The sequence below is a fragment of the Calypte anna genome, chromosome 2 (assembly GCF_003957555.1).
Source record: "Calypte anna isolate BGI_N300 chromosome 2, bCalAnn1_v1.p, whole genome shotgun sequence".
In the NCBI taxonomy this organism is placed as follows: domain Eukaryota; kingdom Metazoa; phylum Chordata; class Aves; order Apodiformes; family Trochilidae; genus Calypte; species Calypte anna.
In genome coordinates this window covers 3548415-3572419 of record NC_044245.1, presented here as the reverse complement: position 1 = coordinate 3572419, position 24005 = coordinate 3548415, and the positions used below count along the sequence as shown (strand labels likewise).

The window sequence follows — 24005 nt, the reverse complement described above, 5'->3', positions numbered from 1 at the left end:
TTTCCAAGTTTTCAGGCTCCTGCTCCCCTGAATTACTGTGTTTATACCAATGAAAACTGGGAACTCTTACAGAACTGTCTCCTCTGTTGTGTTCCCTGGATGAATCTTCAATCTGTGTATTTTATAATACTGGTTTCTTCACCTGAAAATTGATTTTCAGAGTGGCATTTTACAGCTACCACCATTTAATGTGCTGGTTTTTTGTTGTTTTTCTTTTTTTTAATATTTGCTATTTCCTCATTCTTTTGAGGCTGTCTCTACCTATTTTCTTAAGATTTTCCTGCTTACAATGAGGAATGCTCAGAACATTCTTCTTGCAGTTAGTGAAATGCAGACATTTCAAGAGCTGAAGGCATCTTGAATTCTTACCTAAGAGCAGAAAATACAGGTGGTCTCTCTCTTTAATTTCTCCCCTTTTTTGCACCAACAATTCACCTTGCTGGCAGCTGTGCACATCTGGAGAGAGCCCTAAAATTCAGTGCAATTTCTTAGAAGCCTTTCAGAATTTTTCTTAGTGATGTAATTGAATAAAATTGTAAGTATTGAATAAAATACATCACAAATTCAATTATTTTTTTCTTTAAGAGGAATAATTCCTGGAGAAGTTATTTTTTTACATTATTTTTAAGCCTTACCAATGGAGACCACTAGAGGGTACTCCTCATTGACAGATTATTATTCCTCTCCCTGTAACCTGGGCCAGCAGTGTGGGGTTTGTTGCTTGTTGCCCAAATTATAGAAATAACAGCTTTTTCTGTGATAATTATGTGGGGGTTTTAAGGTTTCATGCATTTGGGAGGGCTTGGTGTTTTTTACTTCAGTAATCTAAGCCTCAGTAGCTTGGAAAATAAAACAGAAAATGTGAATCACTTCAAAAATATGTCATATTTTTGGTTCATTTTAATTTTTATTTCTTTAGAAAACCTGAAGAATTTTAGGGCAAGAGTGGAAATACATCTATAAACCTTAACACAACATGAGACTTTATCAGTTGGACTTTTAGTTATCACAGGGGGAGCTGTAGAAATGTAATTATTAATGTATTTGTGTAAACATACTGCTAGGGGAGGGAGGGAATTACTCCAGCTCTCTGAGGACCTGCATTTATGGCACATCTTTTCCAAAACAGAAATTAGTTGGCAGGATAAACTAATCCAGTGAATACCTTTGGCTTCCTAGGTTCAAATCAAAGTAGAGTCATTAGGCTTTTTAGTAAATTAGGTGTAAAGATGTTATTTAATCTTCATTTTTTTATTACAATCAGGGTACTGTTCTTTCCTGCTGCTTGGTTTAATATATGAATATTTATTTTTTTTTTAATTCTGCTTGATAAAATAACTTTTTTCAGAATGTATTTTCAAAGCATGCTGTTTATTTATACACAGGTTTTTTAATGTCAATGAAATAAGCTCTGAAACTCTTAATTTTTATTTTTTTAATCTTCCAGTTGGTCGAATTATGTTTCAGCTCTTCTCAGACATTTGTCCAAAGACCTGCAAAAATTTCCTTTGCTTGTGCTCAGGTAAGTAACATGCTTATATTTAAGATTTTTTTAATGCTTCTTAGAATTATTATTTGTTTATGCAAGTGTAAACCACAGCAGAGTGCTGATAATATTTTTTTTTTCTGGGAAAAATAAAGCTGAGAGTTGTTAATGCTGAGCAGAATTTGAATATTGCATAGCAGGAAATGGTTTGGTATCCTACAACTGTGACTCAATTAGAGTGGTGGAGATAATGCTTGAGTACAGAATGCAAAACACAGCATCCTCCTGAAGAAGCTGTCAGCCCACAGGTTGGACAGGAGCACCCTGTGCTGGGTTAGGAACTGGCTGGAGGGCCGGGCCCAGAGAGTGGTGCTGAACGGGGCTGATCCAGTTGGCAGCCGGTCACTAGTGGTGTCCCCCAGGGACCAGTGTTGGGCCCAGTTCTGTTCAATATCTTCATTGATGATTTAGATGAGGGGATTGAGTCCATCATCAGCAAATTTGCAGATGACACTAAGCTGGGGGGGAGTGTGGATCAGCTGGAAGGCAGGAGGGCTCTGCAGAGGGACCTGGACAGACTGGAGAGTTGGGATGATTCCAACGGGATGAGGTTCAACATTCCAAGTGCCGGGTCCTGCACTTTGGCCACAACAACCCCATGGGGAGCTCCAGGCTGGGCACAGAGTGGCAGAAAGGGACCTGGGAGTCTGGATTGCCAGGAAGCTGAACATGAGGCAGCAGTGTGCCCAGGTGGCCAAGAAGGCCAATGGCATCCTGGGCTGGATCAGGAACAGCGTGGCCAGCAGGTCCAGGGAAGGGATTCTGCCCCTGTGCTCAGCCCTGGTGAGGCCACAGCTTGAGTCCTGTGTCCAGTTCTGGGCCCCTCAGCTCAGGAAGGAGATTGAGGTGCTGGAGCAGGTCCAGAGAGAGCAAGGAGGCTGGTGAAGGGATCCAGCCAGAATTCCTATGAGGGAAGGCTGAGGGAGCTGGGGGTGTTGAGGCTGGAGAAGAGGAGGCTCAGGGGAGACCTCATCACTCTCTCCAACTTCCTGAAAGGAGGTTGGAGCCAGGAGGGGGTTGGGCTCTTTTCCCAGGCAACTCTCAGCAAGACAAGAGGGCACAAAAGGTCTCAAGTTGTGCCAGGGAGGTTTAGGTTGGAGATTAGAAAGAATTTCTTTCTGGAGAGGGTGATCAGACATTGGAATGGGCTGCCCAGGGAAGTAGTGGATTCTCCGTGTCTGGAGATATTTCAAAAGAGCCTGGATGTGGCACTGAGTGCCATGGGCTGGGAACTGCAGCAGTAGTGGATCAAGGGTTGGACTTGATGATTTCTGAGGTCCCTTCCAACCCAGCCAATTCTATGATTCTATGAAAACTCTGAATTTATGGAAGAAAAGCGTTTTTCTATGTCCCTAATGTGGGATTCTTGTAGGTGAAAGTAATTGACAAGGCTGAGACTGTGGTGGAATTATTGATCACTCAAGTTACATGAATGTGATAAAGAAGGAATTGTTTTGAATTTATCAGAGGAGAGTTTAAATGTTAATATTAGTGCACTGTATATATATATAATGCTATTGCACACTATAGTGGTGACTTCTGACTTGGTATACTCCTTAAGACCTTGAATCTAGATAAATAGATAAATAATAATAATAAATAATCTAGATATCTAGATAAATTTTTTCTCACATAAAATGTTGGTTATGTATAATAAAAAGTTGAATGTATTTCAGGTTCATAGAACTGCTACAGAGGGATCAGAGAATGGGAACATCTCTTTAAACATGAGAAGAATGTTTTCATTTTTGGCTAGGACTAAAGAAAGAATATGATGGTCCCATAGAAATCCTGGGATTGTTTGAGAGAAAAAGAGATCTATGAAATCAAAGGGACAGCACTGGCAAAAGAATGTCTGGGTATAATTTAACATCCTCCAACCCCTTTTTTTAAAAGCATGATTTAACTGGTTTTTAAATGGTTTCTCATGACAGGAAGAGTAAAGGTAGTCAGGACTTGGTGGGGGTTTCTCCTCTGCACTGGTCCTCAGGGATTTTTCAGCTGTTAGTTGAAGATTAATTTTGATGAAGTTCCTACAGGAATTGAAGTGTCTTACATGAAGAATGCATTCTGAGTCTCTTGGTGATCTCCTGGTCTTCATTCTTGACTTCTCAGTGACTTCAATACCTTGAATTAACTGCACCAGTGAAGCCTCTACTTTGTATTTGAAGTAACTCATTTCCAAATCACTAAAATGCTCCAGCAAGGCTTCCCAGGCAGTGTTTTATCATCTGCCTTTAGTGAACAGCTTTTAGCTGACTGGTTATCTGTAACAAATCTGTTGATACCCTTATACATGAACTTCTTAAAGTGCTTCCTGTCAGAGCTCAAATGCCAGAATCTGATGGGTTCTAGATAATCTCTGAAGATTTAGATGATCTTTATAATACTATGAATTTGTGGAAGTTACATTTTTTATTTTTTAAGGTTTCTTATTTTTTTAGGTCTTCTTTAGGGGTCTTCTTTAGGGGTCTTCTTTAGGGGTCTTCCTTTAGGACCTTATTTTTAAGGTCTGTGTGGTGATGCCCCCTCTCTTTATTCCACTTTTTTTTTTAATTTAATCACACTTACTAGAGAAATCTAGATAGAGACTCTGCATAGCAAAGCGTGATACAACTCTTACAGAAAAAAGAGAACTTGATTGAAGTTCATCAGAATGGATTACAAAAGATAAAATGCAGTAGCAGCTTAACCAGCATAATGTCTGAGCCTTGCTTTTTGTAGCTCTGAAGGGTTGTTTAAATCCTTACAGCAATGTTGCTATTAAAAACCTGAGGTGGATATAAAGGAAGGAGAAGGTGTTGGAGATAATGAGGAATGAAATGAGCAGAAGAAAGAACTTTTATTTAAAAAAAAAAAAAGTCTGACTTTGTGTTGCATCTCTGTATTCTGGTCTTCAGCTGGCTGTCCAGGTTGCATTGATGCCTTCAAATGGAACTTTAATTCAAAGAAGTTTTGAAACTAAGCACATGGTTAGGAGGTCTACTCCTGAGATCAAACTTGCAGGCTTAAAAGCTACCTCAAATATTTGTTTAATGTTTGCAAATTGTGTTTTCTGTGCCATACTCATAGAATAGAGCAATGTCTTGACAGGTATCTTAAAAAAAAATAGTTATAAAATGTGATAATTACATTTTTCAGGGGAGAGAAAATCATGTAGAAGAACCTGAAGTAATTTCACTTCTTTTGGTGAATGTAGTGTTTCAGAGGATAAAGTTATACTCTTTTTTGTTTTGTTTTTGTTTTTTTGCTGTTAGCAGCCATCTCACTTCTTTTGTAGTTCTTAGGCTCCAAAATGACTGAGTTGGAGGCTCCAGTCACACTGCTAATGTTTAATTCTTTTTATATTTGCACTAATTAACCTATCTTATGTTCAGTTCACCTGATGGGTTTTTTTTTTCCTATCAGCTGTTTCTCTTTGCCTTTCTGCTTCTCCTTGAAGAGTTCTCTGCATTACAAATACCATTCTCCCTGCCCTCCTGCCTCATGCTGTCAGGATCTTCATTACCTCAGCATCTAAACTTGAACACTGTTCAAAGATTTCTTCTCCACAGATGAGAACGGGCCAGCAGTGAGTGGCAGGCAAGGTTTAGAGTCATCCACACTCCTGACAGAAGCATCCAATACATACTTTTCTCCTCTCATCATGGACTGACATAGCAGTCCAGCTGGCTACTGCTGCTTTGTTTTCCTGGGCTGTGTTAAAGGACCTCCAGAGCCCATCTCCAGGAGAGCAGCAGTGGTTATGTATTAACCTCTGGCAGCCAAAACAGAGCTGCTTGGAATTTTTAAGAGTTGTGAGCTCCTCTACACCTGCAGAGACCAAAGAAGTCATTTGCTTCCAGAAGTCAGGCTCCCACTTTTCACAGCAAGATCCATGGGTACAACTTGAGTCACCACAGAAGTGTGAGTCCCCACTGGGAGTATCTTTAATCCTCATCTTTGGGTCTTTGTGAGAAATCTTTGAATCACTGGAGGTTTACTCAATACACTATCACTTGCTGGCATGGGTGTCTTCTTGTAGCTATCTGTGAGGTCTGTGTCCATCTCTGTGTAATACAGAGGGGAAGCTGTCCCTTTTTGGACCATAATATCTACATACTGGAATATTTTGGCAGCAGACTGTGAGCATCAGGTACTTGGGTACTACAGAAATCCAGGATTCTGCATGCTGAACCAATCCATCATCTTTCTTTGTTTTTTCCTCAGACATCTGTGGGGACCCACCTGCATTTTAGCTGATCAAAGCATCCCAGCTGCAGTGTGGCCTCTCTTAAGCTGTGAGAGACCTTGAAGCAACTTAGTTTGGCCTCTGCACATCCCTTGTGTCATTTCCCACAAATGAAATGTTTTGGCAGCAGACTGTGAGCATCAGGTGCTTCTGTACTACAGAAACCTGCATGCTGGACCAATCCATCATCTTTGTTTGTTTGTTTGTTTTTTCCTTAGACATGTGTGGGGACCCACCTCCATTTTAGCTGATCAAAGCATCCCAGCTGCAGTGTGGCCTCACTTTAAACTGTGAGAGACCTTGAAGCAACTTAATTTGGCCTCTGCACATCCCTTGTGTCATTTCCCACAAATGAAATGTTTTGGCAGCAGACTGTGAGCATCAGGTGCTTCTGTACTACAGAAACCTGCATGCTGAACCAATCCATCACCTTTCTTTGTTTTTTCCTTAGACATCTGTGGGGACCCACCTGCATTTTAGCTGATCAAAGCATCCCAGCTGCAGTGTGGCCCCACTTTAAGCTGTGAGAGACCTTGAAGCAACTTAATTTGGCCTCTGCACATCCCTTGTGTCATGGTGAAGAGTGGCTTCGCTTGTCTGAAGCCAAGGTGACCAATGTCTGAAATGCTGTGCCCATCACCAGGCCTGCTGCTCCCTCCATAATCTCTTGAGCAAGCCAGGATGTTTTTGTCAGAAATAGATGGGGGAGGACAGGGTGATTCTGGCTGCCTTCCTGCAGCCTGACATTGTTGTCAGAAATAGACGTGGTGGAATGCTGTCAGCCTCAGCCCTGAGAAGCTCCTTGCATTGAAATGAAAACATCTGGGCTTGTAAACTGCCATTTGCAGGTCCTTCAGTCATTCAACTTATTGAATAAGCCCAAATCCATCTGTTCTCTCTGGTGCTTTGTCAGGAGTTTCTCGTAACCTCAATAAGAGACCAGCTCTGAGCACCAAAATCAACTTTGGGTTGTGCAGGGTGTTAGTTGAGCACAAGAGCAAAGTTGAGCTGGCAAAGAGAGAAGGGCAGTTCAGTAAAGGCTCTTGGGTTGTGCCCTTCTCAGATAAGAAGCTGTCCCTTGTAATCACTGTAAGTTCTTGTGTCAGGGTTTAACACTGGCCTGGCAATTAAACCGAGTAATAGGTGCTCTCTATTAATCTCTCTCTCCTCCTTGATAAAGGAGAGAGAATAAGGGAGAGAGACTGATGGGGTGGAAACTAAACTACACAGCTTTAATGAAACAGGAATGATAAATAGGAAAAAATACTAAATCTATACAAATATACAGGAAAATTGATCCCAGGTTCCTCCCCCCTTTCCCCCAATAACTCTCATGTCACCCCCGAGGCTGCAGGGCAGCCCTGGGAAAGTCCAGGCTGGAATCCTGGGGTCAGCAGCAGTTGGGAGCTGGAGGCAGGAACACACAGATTCAGGCTGGGATGGATCAGGAGCACAGGCAGAGGGAGGGATGGAATCCTCCCAGGATGCTGAGTGAAGGAAGGGAAGCAGGAAAGGCAGGAAGGGCAGGCAGCTGGAAACTGGAAGCAGAAAATCATGAAATCTGGCTTGGCCCTCGTGATCTCTCAAAATTTATCCTGAGTATGAGGTGTATGGGATGGAATCCTCTGTTTGGTCAATTCTGGCATCTCTCTTGTCTGTTCCTCCCCAAAGGAGGGCTCAGGTGGGACCTCTTTACTCCTCCTGGAAGGGTAAAAGTTTTCCTCAGAGCTGAGCAGTGTCCCTGGCTCTGCACACCAGTCTCTAGCAGTAACTATAAACACCCAGAGTTATCTGTCCTAGAAGCACACACTGTCCGAGAAACTTGCTGTTAATTTCAGCAAGTGCAACTACTTACAAGAGACTGAGCTAAAAGCTAAAGTACAAGACAGAAAATCACCTTTATCCTGGCCCAAACCAGGACATTTTTTCACCATCCCCTTTCCAAGTGATTTGCAGCAGAGGGAGAGAACATCTTAGGCAGAAAGGATACAAGCAGATGGAGCTCAGGCTTTTTTTTTTCCTTTTTCAGACAAAATTCAGGCTTATTTATTGCAAAAGGAATAAAGCTAATATTTGGCCATAAACAAGCAAACAAAAAAATCCCAGCCTATGGGTTGTAGAAAAGTGTCTGAGCTTAAGGAGGTGCTGCAGCTCTAAGCAGTGGAATTGGTTTCTCTCTCTTGTGCCTGATGGGAGTTCAAGAACTGGTTTTGAAAATCAGAGTGTGATGTAGCACAGCTTTTGCAAGAACTTAGCCCTCCAACATTTGGCCAGCAGCTTAAGTTTATTGTTTGAAGTGTCTTTGGCTTACAGAGAAGTAGTTAAATTCTATTATTTTACCCACAGTTGTATTGTACATGAAAAGAAGGGAACATCACAAGCATTGCCATTTATTATGGTAGGGACTGTGTTCTCTTAGTGACACTGTAAAAAAGAGTGGAAAAAAAAAGGACTAACTTCTGGACATGATCTAAAGCTCTCCTTAATTCTTAATTATGTGGTCAAGTGCAGTGCAGGATCCCATTCTGTAAGGAGATTATCCATAGCCTGAGGAAAAGGCTGAAACATGACCAAAAAAGTAGGCCAAAGATACTCCTTGGTACTGACTGATGGGAAATTTCCAGTGCTATAGCAGGGGGAGACATGTTTTGGGTGGAAAGGTTGTGTTTCCATCCCTGTAAATAAATAGCATTGCTTGGATGACTTCTGTGGAAAAGAAAAAGTGGGGGAGGAGGTTTGGGGTATGGAGAGTCAGAGGTATGGAAAATAATTTGGATTCTCCAAGTGAAGGCTGCTGCAAACAGCAGTGCCATGAGTGGGTTTTGTGCCACAGATTTGCACTCATCCTGGCAGCAGTGGGCTGCTTGGAGTGGCAAATTTGGGGCAATTTGGCCATCAGTTAATTCTGGGTGAAGGACTGGAGTGTTGGACAGAACATTCAGGCTAAATGTCCTCTGAGGGTCAAATGCCTGTCCCATAACCAATGGTGGAATGAAACAGCACAGTTATTTGTTATCTGGCCTTGCAGAGTGTCTCCTGCAGGGGTGGTTTAGGAAGGATTTTAGCTGTGTTACTCATAACTGCTGTGTTCTTCCAGCTCCCCCATTCTTGGAAGCTTGTAAGTCTTTTAGATGTTCCCTGACTGGACCAGGATAAATCCCAGATGGACTCACTCAGTGCAGGACCTCTGCCAGTCACAGTACCCTCACCCACACACCCAACACAGTTTTTCTTCTGGAATTTGGAAGGAATATTAATTCTTTCTCAAAAATCACCAGTGGGCTTGAGCTTATAGCTTCACCAGGAGTTCTTTGGGTTCTACTTCTCCTTGGGCTCAAAGGATGAACAAGAATGGCCCTGGTACCAGTGCAGGTTTTTAGGGGGAGGTGTTTTTTTCCCCCCAGTTATGATTCTCACTCAGCTCAGCCTTGAATGGTTCTGGTGTCCACATTTCTGTTCCCTGTTCTGTCAGTCTGGTCAGAAAGAAATGGGAGTGTTTTGTGCCAGGTTGGCTTTAAGGGGTGGCCTGACCACTCTGCTTGAATTGCTGAAGATCTGATGCACGTTTAACCCTCAATCCTAATTTTCCAAGAGTGGATCACATTGAAACCAAGATGAAGCCTGTTTTGAGCTCCAATATCTGTCCTGGGATCCATCAGGCACATCCAGATCTGTGCCAAACCCACCAAAAATAATTAACCCATTGTGATCATCAACTCTTGCTTTCTTATAAATGGTTCTGAGAGATTTGCTAGTAAGTTCCCTCCTTTCAAGGAAGGAGGGAATCTTTTATTAAGATCTTATATTTACAAGGACTCTTTTATTAAGAAGAAATCAGATTTTCACTTCAGGGTCCCCTTTTAAATGTATATTTGCTATTAAGGGGCAAAGGAAAGAACTATTAATAGGAAAAGGCAAAAATTAGGACTGCTGTCTTGTATACCTGTGCTGTTCTGAAGGTTGTCTGAACATCCATTAGCACTAGGCAGGTAAAAACCCTTGGAATTTGATCAGGGAAGATCTGTAGATTCTTTTTTTGTTTAACCTTCTTGCAGGTGAAAAAGGAATTGGGAAAACAACTGGAAAGAAGCTGTGTTACAAAGGCACCACATTCCATCGTGTGGTGAAAAACTTCATGATTCAGGGTGGGGACTTCAGTGAAGGTAAAATACAGAACAGAAATGTTACAGCTTGTGTTATAACTATGGAACTTTACAAAATGCCACAGAAGCATGAAAATGCCATAAAAATATAACTCAGATCACCTGTTCTCTTGATAATATTTGAAATTCTAAAGTGCTTCAACTGAAATAAGGGTTATTTAGAAAATGTTTTAAGTTAAAGAAGAAAAAAAAACCAAAGCAAGAAACCAAACCAACTAAACAAAACACTCTTCCCCCCCCCCCCCAAAAAGACCATACAAAAGCCAAACAAACCTAAAAAAAAAAACCCTTGCTGGAGTTAAACTTCTATCTTGTTAAAATAGATTTCAAGTCCAAAACGCAGCCTTGCTGCTTTTCACTTTTGTGTTGTCAATAAAGGCAACAGTAGTAGTAATGCTCTGTTGATACAGGGCCCTGACTCTTTGAATAAGTTGAGTTTTTAAATTTATTTTTAGTGAACAAGCCAGAAGTGTTTAATGAGTGAGTCTCCTTTTGGAGATTTTCCAGGAGTTTCTTTACTTCCCTCCCCACACCACAGGTACATAACCTTTAACACACCCAAGTGTGTTCTCTTCTTCTCTCTGCCCTCAAACCTTTTATTAGATACAGTGGGCATGGCAAGGGAAGATTTTTTTTTTTTTTAGAGTCACATGAAAGCAAGGAAGCCTTAAAAACTGCTAGTTACATTCTTAGCCATTCCTGTGGTCTCTCAGCTGCTTTGAGCCAAGCAAGATTGTTGGTCATACCTCCTGTTGTCCTTTTTTTTTTTTTAGCCTGCTGTTGTTGTTTTGCTGTCTGCAAAAAATACCAGTGAGGATTCTTAGCCTTTGGAGTCCTGGTTCAGATTTTCCAGTGTTCAGGAGTCTTCATTCTCAATGGTTTTGAGTGTCAACAGGATAAGGCAGGGCTGTGACTTATAATTAAGGAGCTTATGCTCAGGAACTGGTAACTGGATAGAATCTCCTGGTTTGTTGTAAACTGGTGGGATGTTACAGGTGTTTTCCTAAGTGAAACAAAAGGTTTAATTCATGCTTTTTTAACATGTAGGTAATGGAAAAGGAGGTGAATCAATTTACGGAGGCTATTTTAAAGGTAAGAGGAAACATGGCTTTGCAGATTCTTTATTCAGTTCTGAGATGAACAAGTCTTGATTCCCAAGCTACTTAATGAAAACAGGTCTACTTATAGATCACCTTTTGCATGAAACTAATGTTGCATGGGAATTATTTTTATATGCATGACTTTCAGATAATTTTTATTTTTTTTTTTTTAATATTTAACTTTAACTGACAATTAATTAAGGCTAACATTATTGTTTAAACATGACTTTCAGCATGGAGGTTAGGCAACTTTATTCATGAATAAACTCCTATCTTCCTGCCTAAAACTGTCAACATATTCTTTTGTTTATAGAGAATGTGGTCTTTTGCAAAATGAAAAGGTAAGAGACAAAAGCTCAGTAACACAAGTTCAAATTCTGTTCCCTTGTACCCTCCCTAGTAAATATATAGACAACTGATACATCCGTTTGTAGATGGGTATCTGTGTTGCTTGGAGAAATGAGGAGTTCTGTGTCTAACCTTTCTGAGGGTTAATGACTTATTCTGAGAGAGAACACTGGCATAATTTCCAGCTCTAAAAAAAATTATCTCTTCTCTTAATGTCCCTTTCCTCCCCTTCCCTCTTCAAGGTTTGTATGCTTAGTGTTTGTTTGGCTTTGCTTACATGCTACAGAAGTTACTTTGTTTTGTGAGGAATTTGTAAATGTACATTCACCTCGTGTTAAAATGTGGTGTTGGGAGGAAAATGGTGAGTTTATGAAGTGCTCGTGTAAAGACATAATGCTTCCTTTTATAAAAAAAAAAAAAAAAAATCAAGATTTTTCTGGTGTTAATAAAGGCCCTGTATGTATTTGTGTAACAGCCCCTGGTTCTGTATGTTGTGCAAGTAGCTCTGCCTGGTTAAGTGAGCCATTGAGGTTGTCTTAAAACTGAGACATAGTTTGGTGCTGAAGTGTTAAAGCCTTTTTAGACAAAAGGAAGTCTGGAATAGTTACATTTGTGAAGAAGTTACCAGGGTTTGTTTCTAAAGGCGGTGAGTGCTAAACACCCAGCATTGTGTTTTTCTGTGTAATCTTCAAAACAATGCTTTTGGACACTTAATTTTCTGGTTTTAGCTTTGAAAATGAACTTCAGAGGATCTGGTTTTCTATTATGTTGGACAACCAGAAGTCCTCTTTTTATTATACTGGAACACAATTCCTCTTTCCTTTAGTTTTAGTTGATTTTATAGTTCAGCTGCAGGAAGAATGCTTTCTTTAGTTTCTGTCCTGCTTTGGGCCAGGATAAAGGTGATTTTCTGCCTTGTTTCTCATTCAGATATCATTCAGGACAGTTTCTCATTCAGATATCTTGGTGTTTTGGTTTTTTTCCCCTTGTAGCTTTTGAAACTTCAAGTTTTGACTTGATAGGTGGTTATCTTTTAACCTGCTGTGTGAGGGAACTGGGTTATTCTCTAGATCTTTCTGCCTGAGGTTCATGCTGTGTAAATGACAGCATTTGTATGGATTAAGTTGTGTTTTCAGATGTCAGTAAGTCTGCCAAACCTTGTCCTTATTTGGAAAACCCTGGATTTAAATCCAAATCTGTGAGAATCAGATGTTTGTTGAAGACCCGGTTAATGACTTTATTTTTCATTAGAAACGTTTGCACTCTCTCTGCACCTTGTTCTTTAAGAAAGAATGCTTTCTGTCTCATACCTGCTTTTCCTGTAATTTCTTAGAGGCTTCTCTCACCTGGGGTTCTGTTTCTTCCCACCTGTTGATGTTTCTTCAGCAGCAGCAGAATTTCTCTGTAGAGCACCCATAAAGTCGCTAAGAAAAGTAGCCTTGCCTTCCTCGTCAGGGAAGATCTGACAAACATATTTTTTCTTCAAACAGATGAAAACTTTATTCTCAAACATGACAGAGCGTTCCTTTTGTCAATGGCAAACCGAGGGAAACATACCAATGGTTCCCAATTTTTCATGTGAGTAGCTGGAATGTCCCAGATGAGCTTTTCTGACACAGAGAAGCGCTGTTCATGAGAAAGATGGTATTGCTAAATTCTCTCTGATAATGTTTATCCACCTAATTTTTAGGAGGGTTGAGTTGATTATTGCTAAATTCTCTCTTGCCAATGTTATCCACCTGATTTTAAGGAGGGTTGAGTTGGGTGTTGCTAAATTCTCTCTTGCCAATGTTATCCACCTGATTTTAAGGAGGGCTGAGTTGGGTATTGATAAATTCTCTCTTGCCAATGTTATCCACCTGATTTTAAGGAGGGTTGAGTTGATTATTGCTAAATTCTCTCTGATAATGTTTATCCACCTGGTTTTAAGGAGAGTTGAGTTGATTATTGCTAAATTCTCTCTTGCCAATGCTATCCACCTGATTTTAAGGAGGGTTGAGTTGGGTGTTGCTGAATTCTCTCTTGCCAATGCTATCCACCTGATTTTAAGGAGAGCTGAGTTGGTTATTGCTAAATTCTCTCTGATAATGTTTATCCACCTAATTTTTAGGAGGGTTGAGTTGGGTACCTGCAGCATGAGCAGGAACAAACATTAGTGACCACAATTTCCCTGGGGCATTCAGTGGGATTGGAAGCTGCTACTGCATTAATGTTTCTTGTTCCTTGCTTTGTTTTTTTTTTACCCTAAAAGTTCAGCTTGTGTTTTAAGTCTAGAAAAGAGATTCTTTGGCTTTGTGTCTGCACCAGCCAAACCCTAACAGATTACCTGCACATTACAGTGTTGAGCATTGTATGTGAACCAGAGGTCTACAGGTGGTTTGCATGTGCTCTTTAAAATATGAACATTTATGATTTAGTTTGGGGTTGTTTGTTTTTTTTTTTCTTAAGGGAGGAAGATGAGTGGGGCTTTATTTTAATTTTATTTTGGTTTTCATTTGGAGTGTTTGTTCCTGAGGTGCTTTTCTTCTCTATTGCTGCATAGTTCTGTTTACTTGTGCCTAAACCAGCTACTTTTGTACCAACACTATGTAAAATTATGTGCTGATAATCAGATTTTTTCCTTCATTATCTTAAAATTAAAATCCATTCCAGTATGTAGCCATATTCTGTTAAATTATAGATAATGCATGAGACTACCATCAGTAAGTACTCAGGTCTGATATGCCAGGATCTTCTCATTAAAGTAGTTGTATCCTAGGTTCAGTATTAATATTTTTAAACTTGTTAATTTTATGTGATTATTTGCCCTGTTAATTCCCTCTGAGAAATGGCTTTCTGTTAATGTGAAAAGGTTTGTGTTTGGAAGGATCTGGATTATAACTTTGGGCTTGTGCTGAGAACTTTGAAATTTCACTTTTTTTAAAAAAAAAAGTAAATTCTAGTGTAGTTACCTAGAAAAACTATTTTTTCTTTGCCATCTTTCTTGGGGGATAAGAATGAATGGCGCTTCACTGTCTTCAATAAAGGAGTAAATTGTCCTCAAGAATCTTTCTTTTTTCTCTTTGCCTGTAAAAGATCTTCAGTATGATACAATGGAGTTCAGATAAGAGACATTTTTAGGTCTCTTCCTAAAGAATGTCCTAAAAATGGAAAATTATTTGAACCCTAGGAGGAAATCTTTCACAGTTCCAACTGTTCTGACTTTCTGGAGAAAAAAAAAATCCCTTTTTTCTGTTACTTTCAAGCCATATTTTAAGTGTTGTACATCCTTGCAGTGAATCTGTGAATATGCACATGAATATGGAAATAAATCCATATGTAAAAAAATAAAAATCCAACTTGTGATTTAATAACCTCTCTGCCAGACATAGGTTTGCTCTTTATTTGGTGACTTGCCTTTTGGTACTTGCCACAATTTTCCATTTTTAAGCTTATCTGAACAATACACATGAAAACTTAATGATGCCACATCAGTCAAGAAGCTGTCACTTGAGGGCTCTAAAGTTTCTTTTCCCTTTGCATTTGGTTCAGAAGTCATCTTCTTTCTCTTAGGTTTAATAGACTCAGCTTGCTCACTCAGTTAGATCTAACACCTTGTCTTTTCCCCACACCAAAGCAACCTAAGGTTGTGTTAGATGCTAAATTATGATTTTCAGGGGACAATAAAATGAAGAGTAATTAAGAGCACTTTAATCAAATACAGATTTATTTTGAAAAAATGTAGATTTCTTTTAAAAATTGTCTGGTTTTTGGGTTTTTTGGTTTGGTTTTTTTTTTTTTTTTTTTTTTTTTTAAAATCAGTGTAAAGTGCAAGTGTTTAGTCTGGGAGAGTTCTGGCAGAGTAAGATGCCTAAACATGCAGTCTCAGTGTAAACCAGATTAACCTCAGCTGCCTGTAGGAACCAAAAGCCATTTTTAGGGTGCTGGGGTGTCCTGCCTGCCCTTCAGCTGCTGGGAGAGAAGGATGTGGATTTCCTGAAGGTTTTATGCATTACCTGTCTGCCTGATGCAAATTGATTAATCCTTTGATGTCTTAACTGATTTATCCTTGATTTATCCTCTGATACCTTAAATGCCATCAGCTTGCCCTAGGGTTAGGCAAGTGAATCAAGGACTAAACCCCCAGGACTAAAACTGATGAGTTTTAGGTGGGCAGCTCTCTGAAGTCTTCACATCATGCTCTAGACCTTCAGGACCATCTTGTTTGGGGCTTTTTTAAATTTTACCACCTGCAGACATTTAGTGCTGTTGGAGACAGAGCTGGCAACTCCAAGGTGAGGTGTGTAAATATGGTAAACACCATAAATAGGGTAAACACCCTTGGCAAACACCCTCTGCTCCTGACAAAGCAGCTGGAAGCCAGGCAAGATACAGCAGGGCAGCTCAAGATCTGTCCCTTTTATGTAGTTTTTTTGAATGGTGGAACTTGGTTTCTGCTTCGTAGCATGGAGAGCTGGGATTTCAGAGTTAGCAGTTGTTTCTCATCTTCAAGGCTTTTTATTTAGTTTCTGTCTCAGCTTTAAAATGCAATATATTAAAGCAGTCTCCTTGGTGCCATTTGTCTGATTACTTCAGGGAATGTACTGTGCATCTAGAAAGATTTTCTTTTATTAAAATTCATTTGTTTCATTTAGCAATATACTTTGAGCTGGAATTAAAATGTGTTTCTTAGACTCAAAAGAATGCTCAGTAGTTTTATTATTAGGAAGAATCTTTTTCAGATGTGTGACCTGGAAATCTTGTGCCAGGCAGTCTTCAGTGGCAGTCTAGGTTTTTTCTTTCTTTGTTTTGAACACGTTTAATTTTATTGATCAGATGAACTATTTCCCCTTTCTATAAATCTAAACTTCTTTAGGTGCTTGCATTTTTTTTCATATGTAACACCAGGGATGAGAACTCTCTGTTTCTCCTCTCATAAATGTGTCCAATGTAGCAGATAAGGAGTGCAATTTTTTTTCTTTTATGTAAGTATTTGTCCCAGTAGGGCTAAATAATAGGAAGAATTCTGGCTTCTAACAGTTCTGCTTGCTCATCAGAAGTGCTTTCCCTGCTTGCCACAGAAGTGTAATTTGGAATAAAGAGGCTTCATGGGAAGTAATTAGGCAGCAGCCACCCCTTTGACAGACTGCACTAAAAAACTGCTCAGAGCAAGAATCTAAAACCTGAAAATGGTTAAAAGTGGAGCAACAACGTGGTCGTTTTTACTTGAAATAAAAGCTCCAGATGAATCTTGGTGTAAACAGGGATCTGAGTGATCCTAAAGCATCACCAGCTTGCTCTGATTCATCAGGGATTTCTCTGGCATGAATTGAGTCTAAAGCATTTCTGAGCAACAATAGAGAACTGGGCAGGGATGAGACAGTGGCAGCATTGTTAGGGAGCTCCAGTGAGGCCAGGGTAAAAAGAATCAGTGTAAAAAGGAATAAATATAATTTAAAGCACTGGTAGAAGCTGGCAAGATGCAAAAGTAGAATTAGGAGTTTGAAGTGTACATATGTAATGTCAGAAGTGCTGTGATTAGTGCTCATTGACTGGTTTTTCCCACTTCTTATATTTTTTCTTAGGAAGAGCAGCAGTTGGGTTTAAAGGAAAATGTTTAGCTAGGGAAGGATTGTTTTTCATGCATGTGTACTTTAAATAGGACATCAATCCCATTACTACATGTGTCTGAAACATTACCTAGGCTGAAGAAATGCATCTTGTGGATATCCAGCAGAAAGAACACAAAGATTATCCCTTTATAATGTTCAAATTTGATAAATACTGGAATCCCAATTTTCTGTACCCAAAGGGGGACCTGTTGTAGCATTTCACTGCAGACTGGTGTTGGAGAGACAGAAGGTACCAGTTTATAAATTATAAATTTCTGCTTTCAGAGAGCACCAGTATTAATTTGCTTCCTTTCTGTGAATAACTTTTTAGAACCATCAGTTTACTTAGCAAGTGTTTTAAACACCACCTGAGTGTTTAATCATCCTTTTAACTGTTAGCATCTTGGTACTTGGAGATCAAATCCCTAGGATGGGCTAGGGGTTGACAGGAACCACTCCAGAATCCTCTTCTTTTCCATATCCCCCACTGGTTTGAGCTGCTGCTGAAAAGCTGAATTAAGTGCAGTTATTGTGGAGTGCATCTGGAGCATTGCACAAGCAGAGCCCATGGCTTTAGGTCCCTGATTTAGAGCAGGGAGGGGATAGTTGGCCTGTGCTTGGATGTTGCTGCTTCTTGGGGGATGTTCTTCTGGAGTAATAAATGTTCTGATCTGTTCCTGGTCTCTGGTGTCCCTAGAGAAACTTTATCCTGCCTGTGGCCATACCCAGCCAATACAAAATCAGTGCAGCTCTTGTGGAAAAGGAGTAGATTAAAAATACTGTAAAATTAACCTAACTCCCCTTTAATTCTTGCATGGCCACTTTGCTTCCCTGGGCATCCAAAATCTGTCAAGCTTTTCTTTTAAAAGAAAAACAGAAGTGACTGCAGAATGAAGCATAAAAAAAAAAAAACCCAACACAATAGAAGGCAAATTACCCCAACCTCTTTTGTCATCAAGAAGCTTTGTGTAAGAATTAATTTACTATCTTGTTGTTGAGCTGTGTAGTTTCCTGAATTTTATGTCCTCACTGCAGTTTAAAGAAGAGGCCTCAAATTTGTTCCTCATCTGTTCAAATACTTGGAGCTCTTGCCTCTGTGTTCAAGAGGTATTAAAACCTCAGCCTGTTGTGATATCACTACTAGGTTTTTTTCTTTTTTTTTTTTTCATATTGGGGGTCTTACTGGTTTAATGTCTGTCTCAAGCTCTGCTTGCTTGCTGGAAACTAAATAGCTTTGGTTTTTTAAATGTTTCTAATGTGTGGTGCCATGCCTAGTTACTAAATTCAAGCTAACCACTCTGAGGCTGCTAAATGAAGGATAAATGAAATTGTGAGGACTTTTTTGGTTTGATTTTACAAATTATTTCTGAATGTTGCTGGCTTATTAAAAGTAGTTCATTTGTAAGCCTTTTAGATGTCCCAAAACAGATATTTTTTTCTAATCAGCATGGTTTGGGGGGGTTAAAGATACTTTTAAATAAATAATACCTTTAAAGATACCTTTAAACTCATTTGTGAACAGTTGCCTGTAACAGAAAAACCTGAAGTTCAAAATCCAAGGGGCTGATGTTGGATTATCTCTGAGCAAAAGTGGTATAAATGCACTTATCACCCAAGCAGGTCCCACATCAAAGGTTTACATAAAACCACAGTCTCTGTGGAAGCATTCACAGGATGCTTTTATCTGGAGTAAGTAACAAATGGATCATTTCAATGGTTGGGTAGGCAGGGACGTAAAATAAAGCACTAATAAGTTGTTTGGGAGAAAAAAAAAACCATGGTTATGCTCAACAAATCATGTGTAAAATGCAGTGTTAAACCATTGCTGCTGTTCAGAATTATACAGAGGAAAATCATGGTGATAGTTGGTGCATGTTTTGTCTTTTTTACACCTGCAATGTGTTTTATTTTTGTTAATGCTGAACAGGAGCAATCTAATAGTGCAAGAACTTCAAGAAAATTTTTCCTAGTTTTAGAAAAGCTTCATGATAAAATTTTAGAAAAGCTTTAGAAGGTGCCAGCTGATGATGAACCCTATAAAATTGTAGACTTAGTGACTTGACACATTTTAATTTGTAAATCAAAAGGTTTTAAGCTATGGTGGGAGATTCTGTGGAGCAGATAGACTTAGGACTGGATTCAGTAGAGCACCTGAAGGCCATGTGCAAGCATGTGAATAAACCCATAGAAATCACTTATTCATCTGCTTAAATTGTGCCTGTGTTCTAACACTTGTTTTTTTTCCCTGGATTGAGAGCTGGAGGGGAGTGGGAGGATTCTCTTTTCTAACCATTTATGTTTGTATGGTGTATGCAAGCAGGTTATGTCTGTAGCTTTCCTTTTTGTTTTCAAGGAGAACTTGCTGTAGTTTTCAAAGTACTTGTGTTCTAAAGAAAATTTAGAGCCCTCTTTTAGGCATCCTTGTTCTGCATACAACTTGATTTAATATTGATTTTTGAACTTGTGTTTAATAAAACATAGACTCAGTTTTGTCTGAAAGTGTATTACAATTTATTTCTGCCATTTTTGTGTAAAATTTACAGAAACAGTGTTACATCGTGCGCTCCAAAGGTAATGTCTTATTCCTCTAAGGCTGTGTCCTTTCCTTTTTTTTTCTTTTTTTTTTTTTTTTTTCTTTCTGTTTTTAATCTTTTCCTTGCTTTCTGAACATTGTTATGTGCATTGAATCCTTTGTTAGGACTGAGGTTCTTGGGGGGTGGGTGGGTGCTAACATGTTCTTACCAAAAAGATGCTTTTCTCTTCAGCAGTATCTTAAGCCAATTGACTTTAAATTTGAGTGAAGTATTTGTCCTGTAAATAACTTGACTGAGAGGATGTATTATAAGGCAGATTTAAAATGTTTTCAATTATAAAAGTTCTCTAGGCAAATGCTTTAAGAAAATATTTTTTGGGGGGGTGAAAGTGTTCGTGGCTCTAGGTATCTACAGCACAAAGGCAGGAAGGAGTTTTGGTCCTGATTATGTTTTGAAGCCTGAGGAAAAGTGCAAGGCTTGAGAGGCAGAACTTGGGCAGTAAAGTGGTCTCTTAAAGTGCCCATTTGCAGAATAAATGTCTTAACACTGAGAGGAGAAAACTTTCAAAAGCACAACGAGGAGCTGGGTTTCTGCTTCCCAAGGGAAGTCTCTTAAGTCACCCAGCTCCTTGTCCTGCATCTGAGAAGTTTTCTTTTTGGATAATTCTTGTGTTTTCACTTCATGACCAAGAAAATAAGAAAGTCCTGTCCATTTTACCTCTCAAATTGCCAGTGTCATGGAAGAAACCTCTTGATGAGTTTTAATGTGCCAACTACCCCTTTGTTTGCTTATTGAAGACAACTCTAAAGGAATTAAATGCTCTGGTAATTTGCTCTATTGGTCTTCAAGTGCTGCTTCATGTGGCACATCACCACAGCATTCCTATCAAGTGTCTCTGAACCTATTGCTGTTTCAAGCTAATTCTAATCTCCAAGTCTTGTTTATTATTGATTTCACTCAAGTAACAGAGTTGTGGTTTTGGTTTGGTTTGGTTTTTTCACTCCTTTAAATCAGCTCTAATTAAACCCATTCAAACTGTTTCCTTAACAGTGGGTTCTTAATGCAGTTACCTCTTGCTTAAAGAACTCCAAAAGCTGAAAGCATTTTTCTCTTTGTAACAAAATGCTGTATTAGCAAGGGAAAACCCAAAGCCCACCCCATACTAGTGAGAAATAAAACATTGTCTGGGTAGCATTTCTTTTCCTGTGTTAAACAAAAGAAGTTTTCTTTATTTAGTGTTGCAGCAGTGAAAGGTCTGGTTGGTATTTGGAGCTTAAAAAAATAAAAATCCAGAGTGTAAACACTCTTTGGCATTCATTCCAGCACTGCAGTGCTTTGTGACTTACTAGTTCAAAAGTCAACTTATAAAGATACATGCTTAGAAAGTGGTGTTTTATTATAGCAGTGAAAAACTGACTTCAATTGTGCCACATCTGTGTTACTGTAAATTTAGAAAAAAAAAAATAATCTGTGATTGATTATTTACTTTGAGAGAGGGGAAGTCACTGGAAAAAGGTTGGAAAGGCAAAATAGAGCCTGGGGAAGAGGGAGGAAGAGTTTTTTTCAAATATTAAGTAACTTTAAATGCACTTTATCTTGACTTCTATTTTGCTTCCTCATTATACAAGATTAATGCAAGTTCTGATGTTCCTTACTGAGTTTATCTGCATAGCAAGGTTCCCTGTGCAACATTATGCAGGCTCCATTGAATCAAGTAATTTCCTTTCTTTTGTTTTTTTGGGGTTTTTTTGGAAAAAAAAGAGAGGTCCCAGGTTTGTAGCATTATCATCAAGAAGGTGAAGCTCAACCCAGAATTACATCCACACAGCCTTGAATATTCCAGTTTGAAGTCCACTCAGAAATTGGGCATCACTCCAAATGACTTTTATCAGGATAGTGGGACAAAAGACAGTGCAGTTGCATTTCTCCATCAGGCTAGGAACAGCCAGGAGCTGAAAAAGAGGGAGGAAGTTGTTCATTTATCCCAGAAGGAACCCACAGGGTAGAGCACTGAGTCTGCTTGCACTGAGCTGCTGCTGCTGCTTTTGGGGAACTTGTGGGCTGAAGTGCTGTAGTCTTGATGTTTAAAGAGAGAAGGATTGCTTTGTATTCCCAGTCATGAGGACAGTCAAGTAAATAAATAAAGAAGTAGAAGGGGGGGAGCAAAGAATTTATCACATAGTTCTCTCCTTTTTTTTTTTTTTTTTTCTTGAAATAAATTGACTTTAAAGTGACTTTGTAATGTAAGAACCTAGCAGTTCCAGAAACATTTAAATTCCATTAGTTACCCAATATTTATTTCAAATTGTATTTTCTCTGTGATTAAAAATGTTAATGAGTTATATTTGAATGTGTATTTAATGACATTTATTTGAAGACTGTTTATTGCATGCATAAAATACTTGGTACAACCTTAAAGTATGCAGAGTTAGCTAAACTTACTCCATGTAAAAGTTTAAAAAAGCCTGTGCATAATCTGTAAAGTTTTTTAATTCCATGTATGTAACTGGGTTTTTTCACTATTTTTTTGTCTTACCTTCACCTCTTTTTTTTTTTTTCTCTGTGCCATTCTCTTCTTTACTTCATCTGAATCCCTGATTTATTTTTTTTATCATCTTACCATCTTGCTGTTTGTCAAACAGAACAACAAAACCTGCTCCTCATCTCGATGGGTAAGAATCCTTACAGTTCCTCTCGTGATGGTTAAAATGTGAATGTTGGAAATCTTTGTTACATTGAAAGTAGACAACAATGGGGAACAAATTCTTAGCTCTGTGAAAGATTATACACCAGAGCAAGATGGAAAACAATCTTTTAGTTCTATAAAAATGTCACGTTGCAACTTATTTCCTTAAGCTGGTCAAAAACTTAGGTTAGAAATCTAAACACTAATTTCTTTTAAAGTGATTGCTCAGTCCATAAATCAAGTTGAATTAAGTTGAATACATTTGGACAGTATTCTGTGTGTGTGTGTCATGTTTTTATCCCAAAAATATATTAGTTCCTGGAAGTCTTTAAGTTACAGAGCAAATGGAAGAAGGACAGAGAAATGTGGCAGGGTAGAATAAAGCTGGGGATTCCTTAATTATATCTGCTAGTGGAAATTTGTATGCTGAGTTTGTAAAGACATATAAATGCTGCTTCTCTGGAGAAAACTGCACTTTCTCATCTCTATTTGTGAGTCCTAGGTCTCTATTGCACAAAATTCTGAAAATAGGATGGATTAGAAGTGATGAGCTGTTTACCCTGTCCATGTAGAATTGAGTAGAATGACACCAAATACTTCTTCTAGATTGAGCTGGATCAAACCACTGTTTGACATTGCATGAAATCCTAGCATTGCTGTAAATGTACAAGTAATCAAATCTTATTTTTAAGTTTAATGCTTTTTAAGAGCCAGATGATGTCAGTGAAGCAGAGTGTTTCAGTATGTTTTAAATCTGAGTCTAATTGGGAAATAATTACAGCAATATATAAATGTTTGTGCTCTCCAAATGTTTTATTTCTGCAGTGTACACGTTGTCTTTGGACTGGTTATTTCTGGTTTTGAAGTAATAGAGCAAATAGAAAATCTGAAAACTGATACTGCAAGTAGACCCTATGCAGACGTACGAGTTATTGACTGTGGGGTGCTTGTTACAAAATCAGCAAAAGATGGTAAGCAAATGTAGAGCTGAAGTTAATTAAATATTGACATTGTTTAGAGAGTATAAAACCTATTTAAAGATCTAGTAATCAGTATGGTGAATCTCTAGAATCTTTGTTCTTACAAACCTTTAAACCTTCAATCTTGGTGAAAGCAGTGAGAAAAAAGGTTTAGTGCCCTAAAGCTTTGTGTGTTGGAAAATATGGTTGCTTCCTGTTTTCCCTCATTAATGTTTGAGGTCGTTGTGGAATATTAAAAAAGTAATTAGAACTTCTTTTTCTGAGCTTGGAGACACTAACAAACTTTTATGGAAGCTGAATTCTACTGAATTCTCTGCAGTTTCCAGAAGTTTAAGATCATGTGATGTCCATTCATGCAGTGAACATGACTTTCTTCTTCTGGAGCATTCATAGGGAATAAATTATGCCCAATATACCTTTACACTTGCTGTAAAGTAATGGAATGTTTGCATTTTGAGTTTTCTACTTTGCTTTCAACCTTCCTTAAAGATAATGTGATTCTTTATGTCCTTAACTGAAAGTCAAGTGGGGATTGATAGTGTAAGGGAATGAGGATGCAGAAAGGAGAGAGTGACAAAGATACAGAAATAAACATACATAGCTGAGGCTGAAACTAACTCAGATTTTGTTTTGTAACCCTTGGATTGCTTTCTAAGGAAGCTAATTTTTTTTTTTTTAGATAAGTAGAAATGGTCTTTGGACCATTAATAGATAAGCAAAGGTGTGAATTCAGTGTTATAACCTAAAGTATATTTTCAAAGAAGAAAACGAGGGGAGCCCCTATTCTTAAAATTATTCTTATCAGCTTTGGGTTTTTTTTATGTTA

General features: G+C 38.7%; 1 protein-coding gene across 1 annotated transcript in view; it reads left to right on the top strand.

Moving 5' to 3' along the window:
- Window positions 1-24005, top strand: part of NKTR (natural killer cell triggering receptor) — a 48738-nt gene that overhangs the window by 9312 nt on the left and 15421 nt on the right. The window contains exons 3-8 of the mRNA XM_030445512.1: window positions 1448-1522; window positions 9833-9940; window positions 10988-11032; window positions 11354-11381; window positions 22156-22185; window positions 23025-23170. Coding sequence (XP_030301372.1) covers window positions 1448-1522; window positions 9833-9940; window positions 10988-11032; window positions 11354-11381; window positions 22156-22185; window positions 23025-23170 — 432 coding nt within the window. The remainder of the gene's footprint in view (window positions 1-1447; window positions 1523-9832; window positions 9941-10987; window positions 11033-11353; window positions 11382-22155; window positions 22186-23024; window positions 23171-24005) is intronic.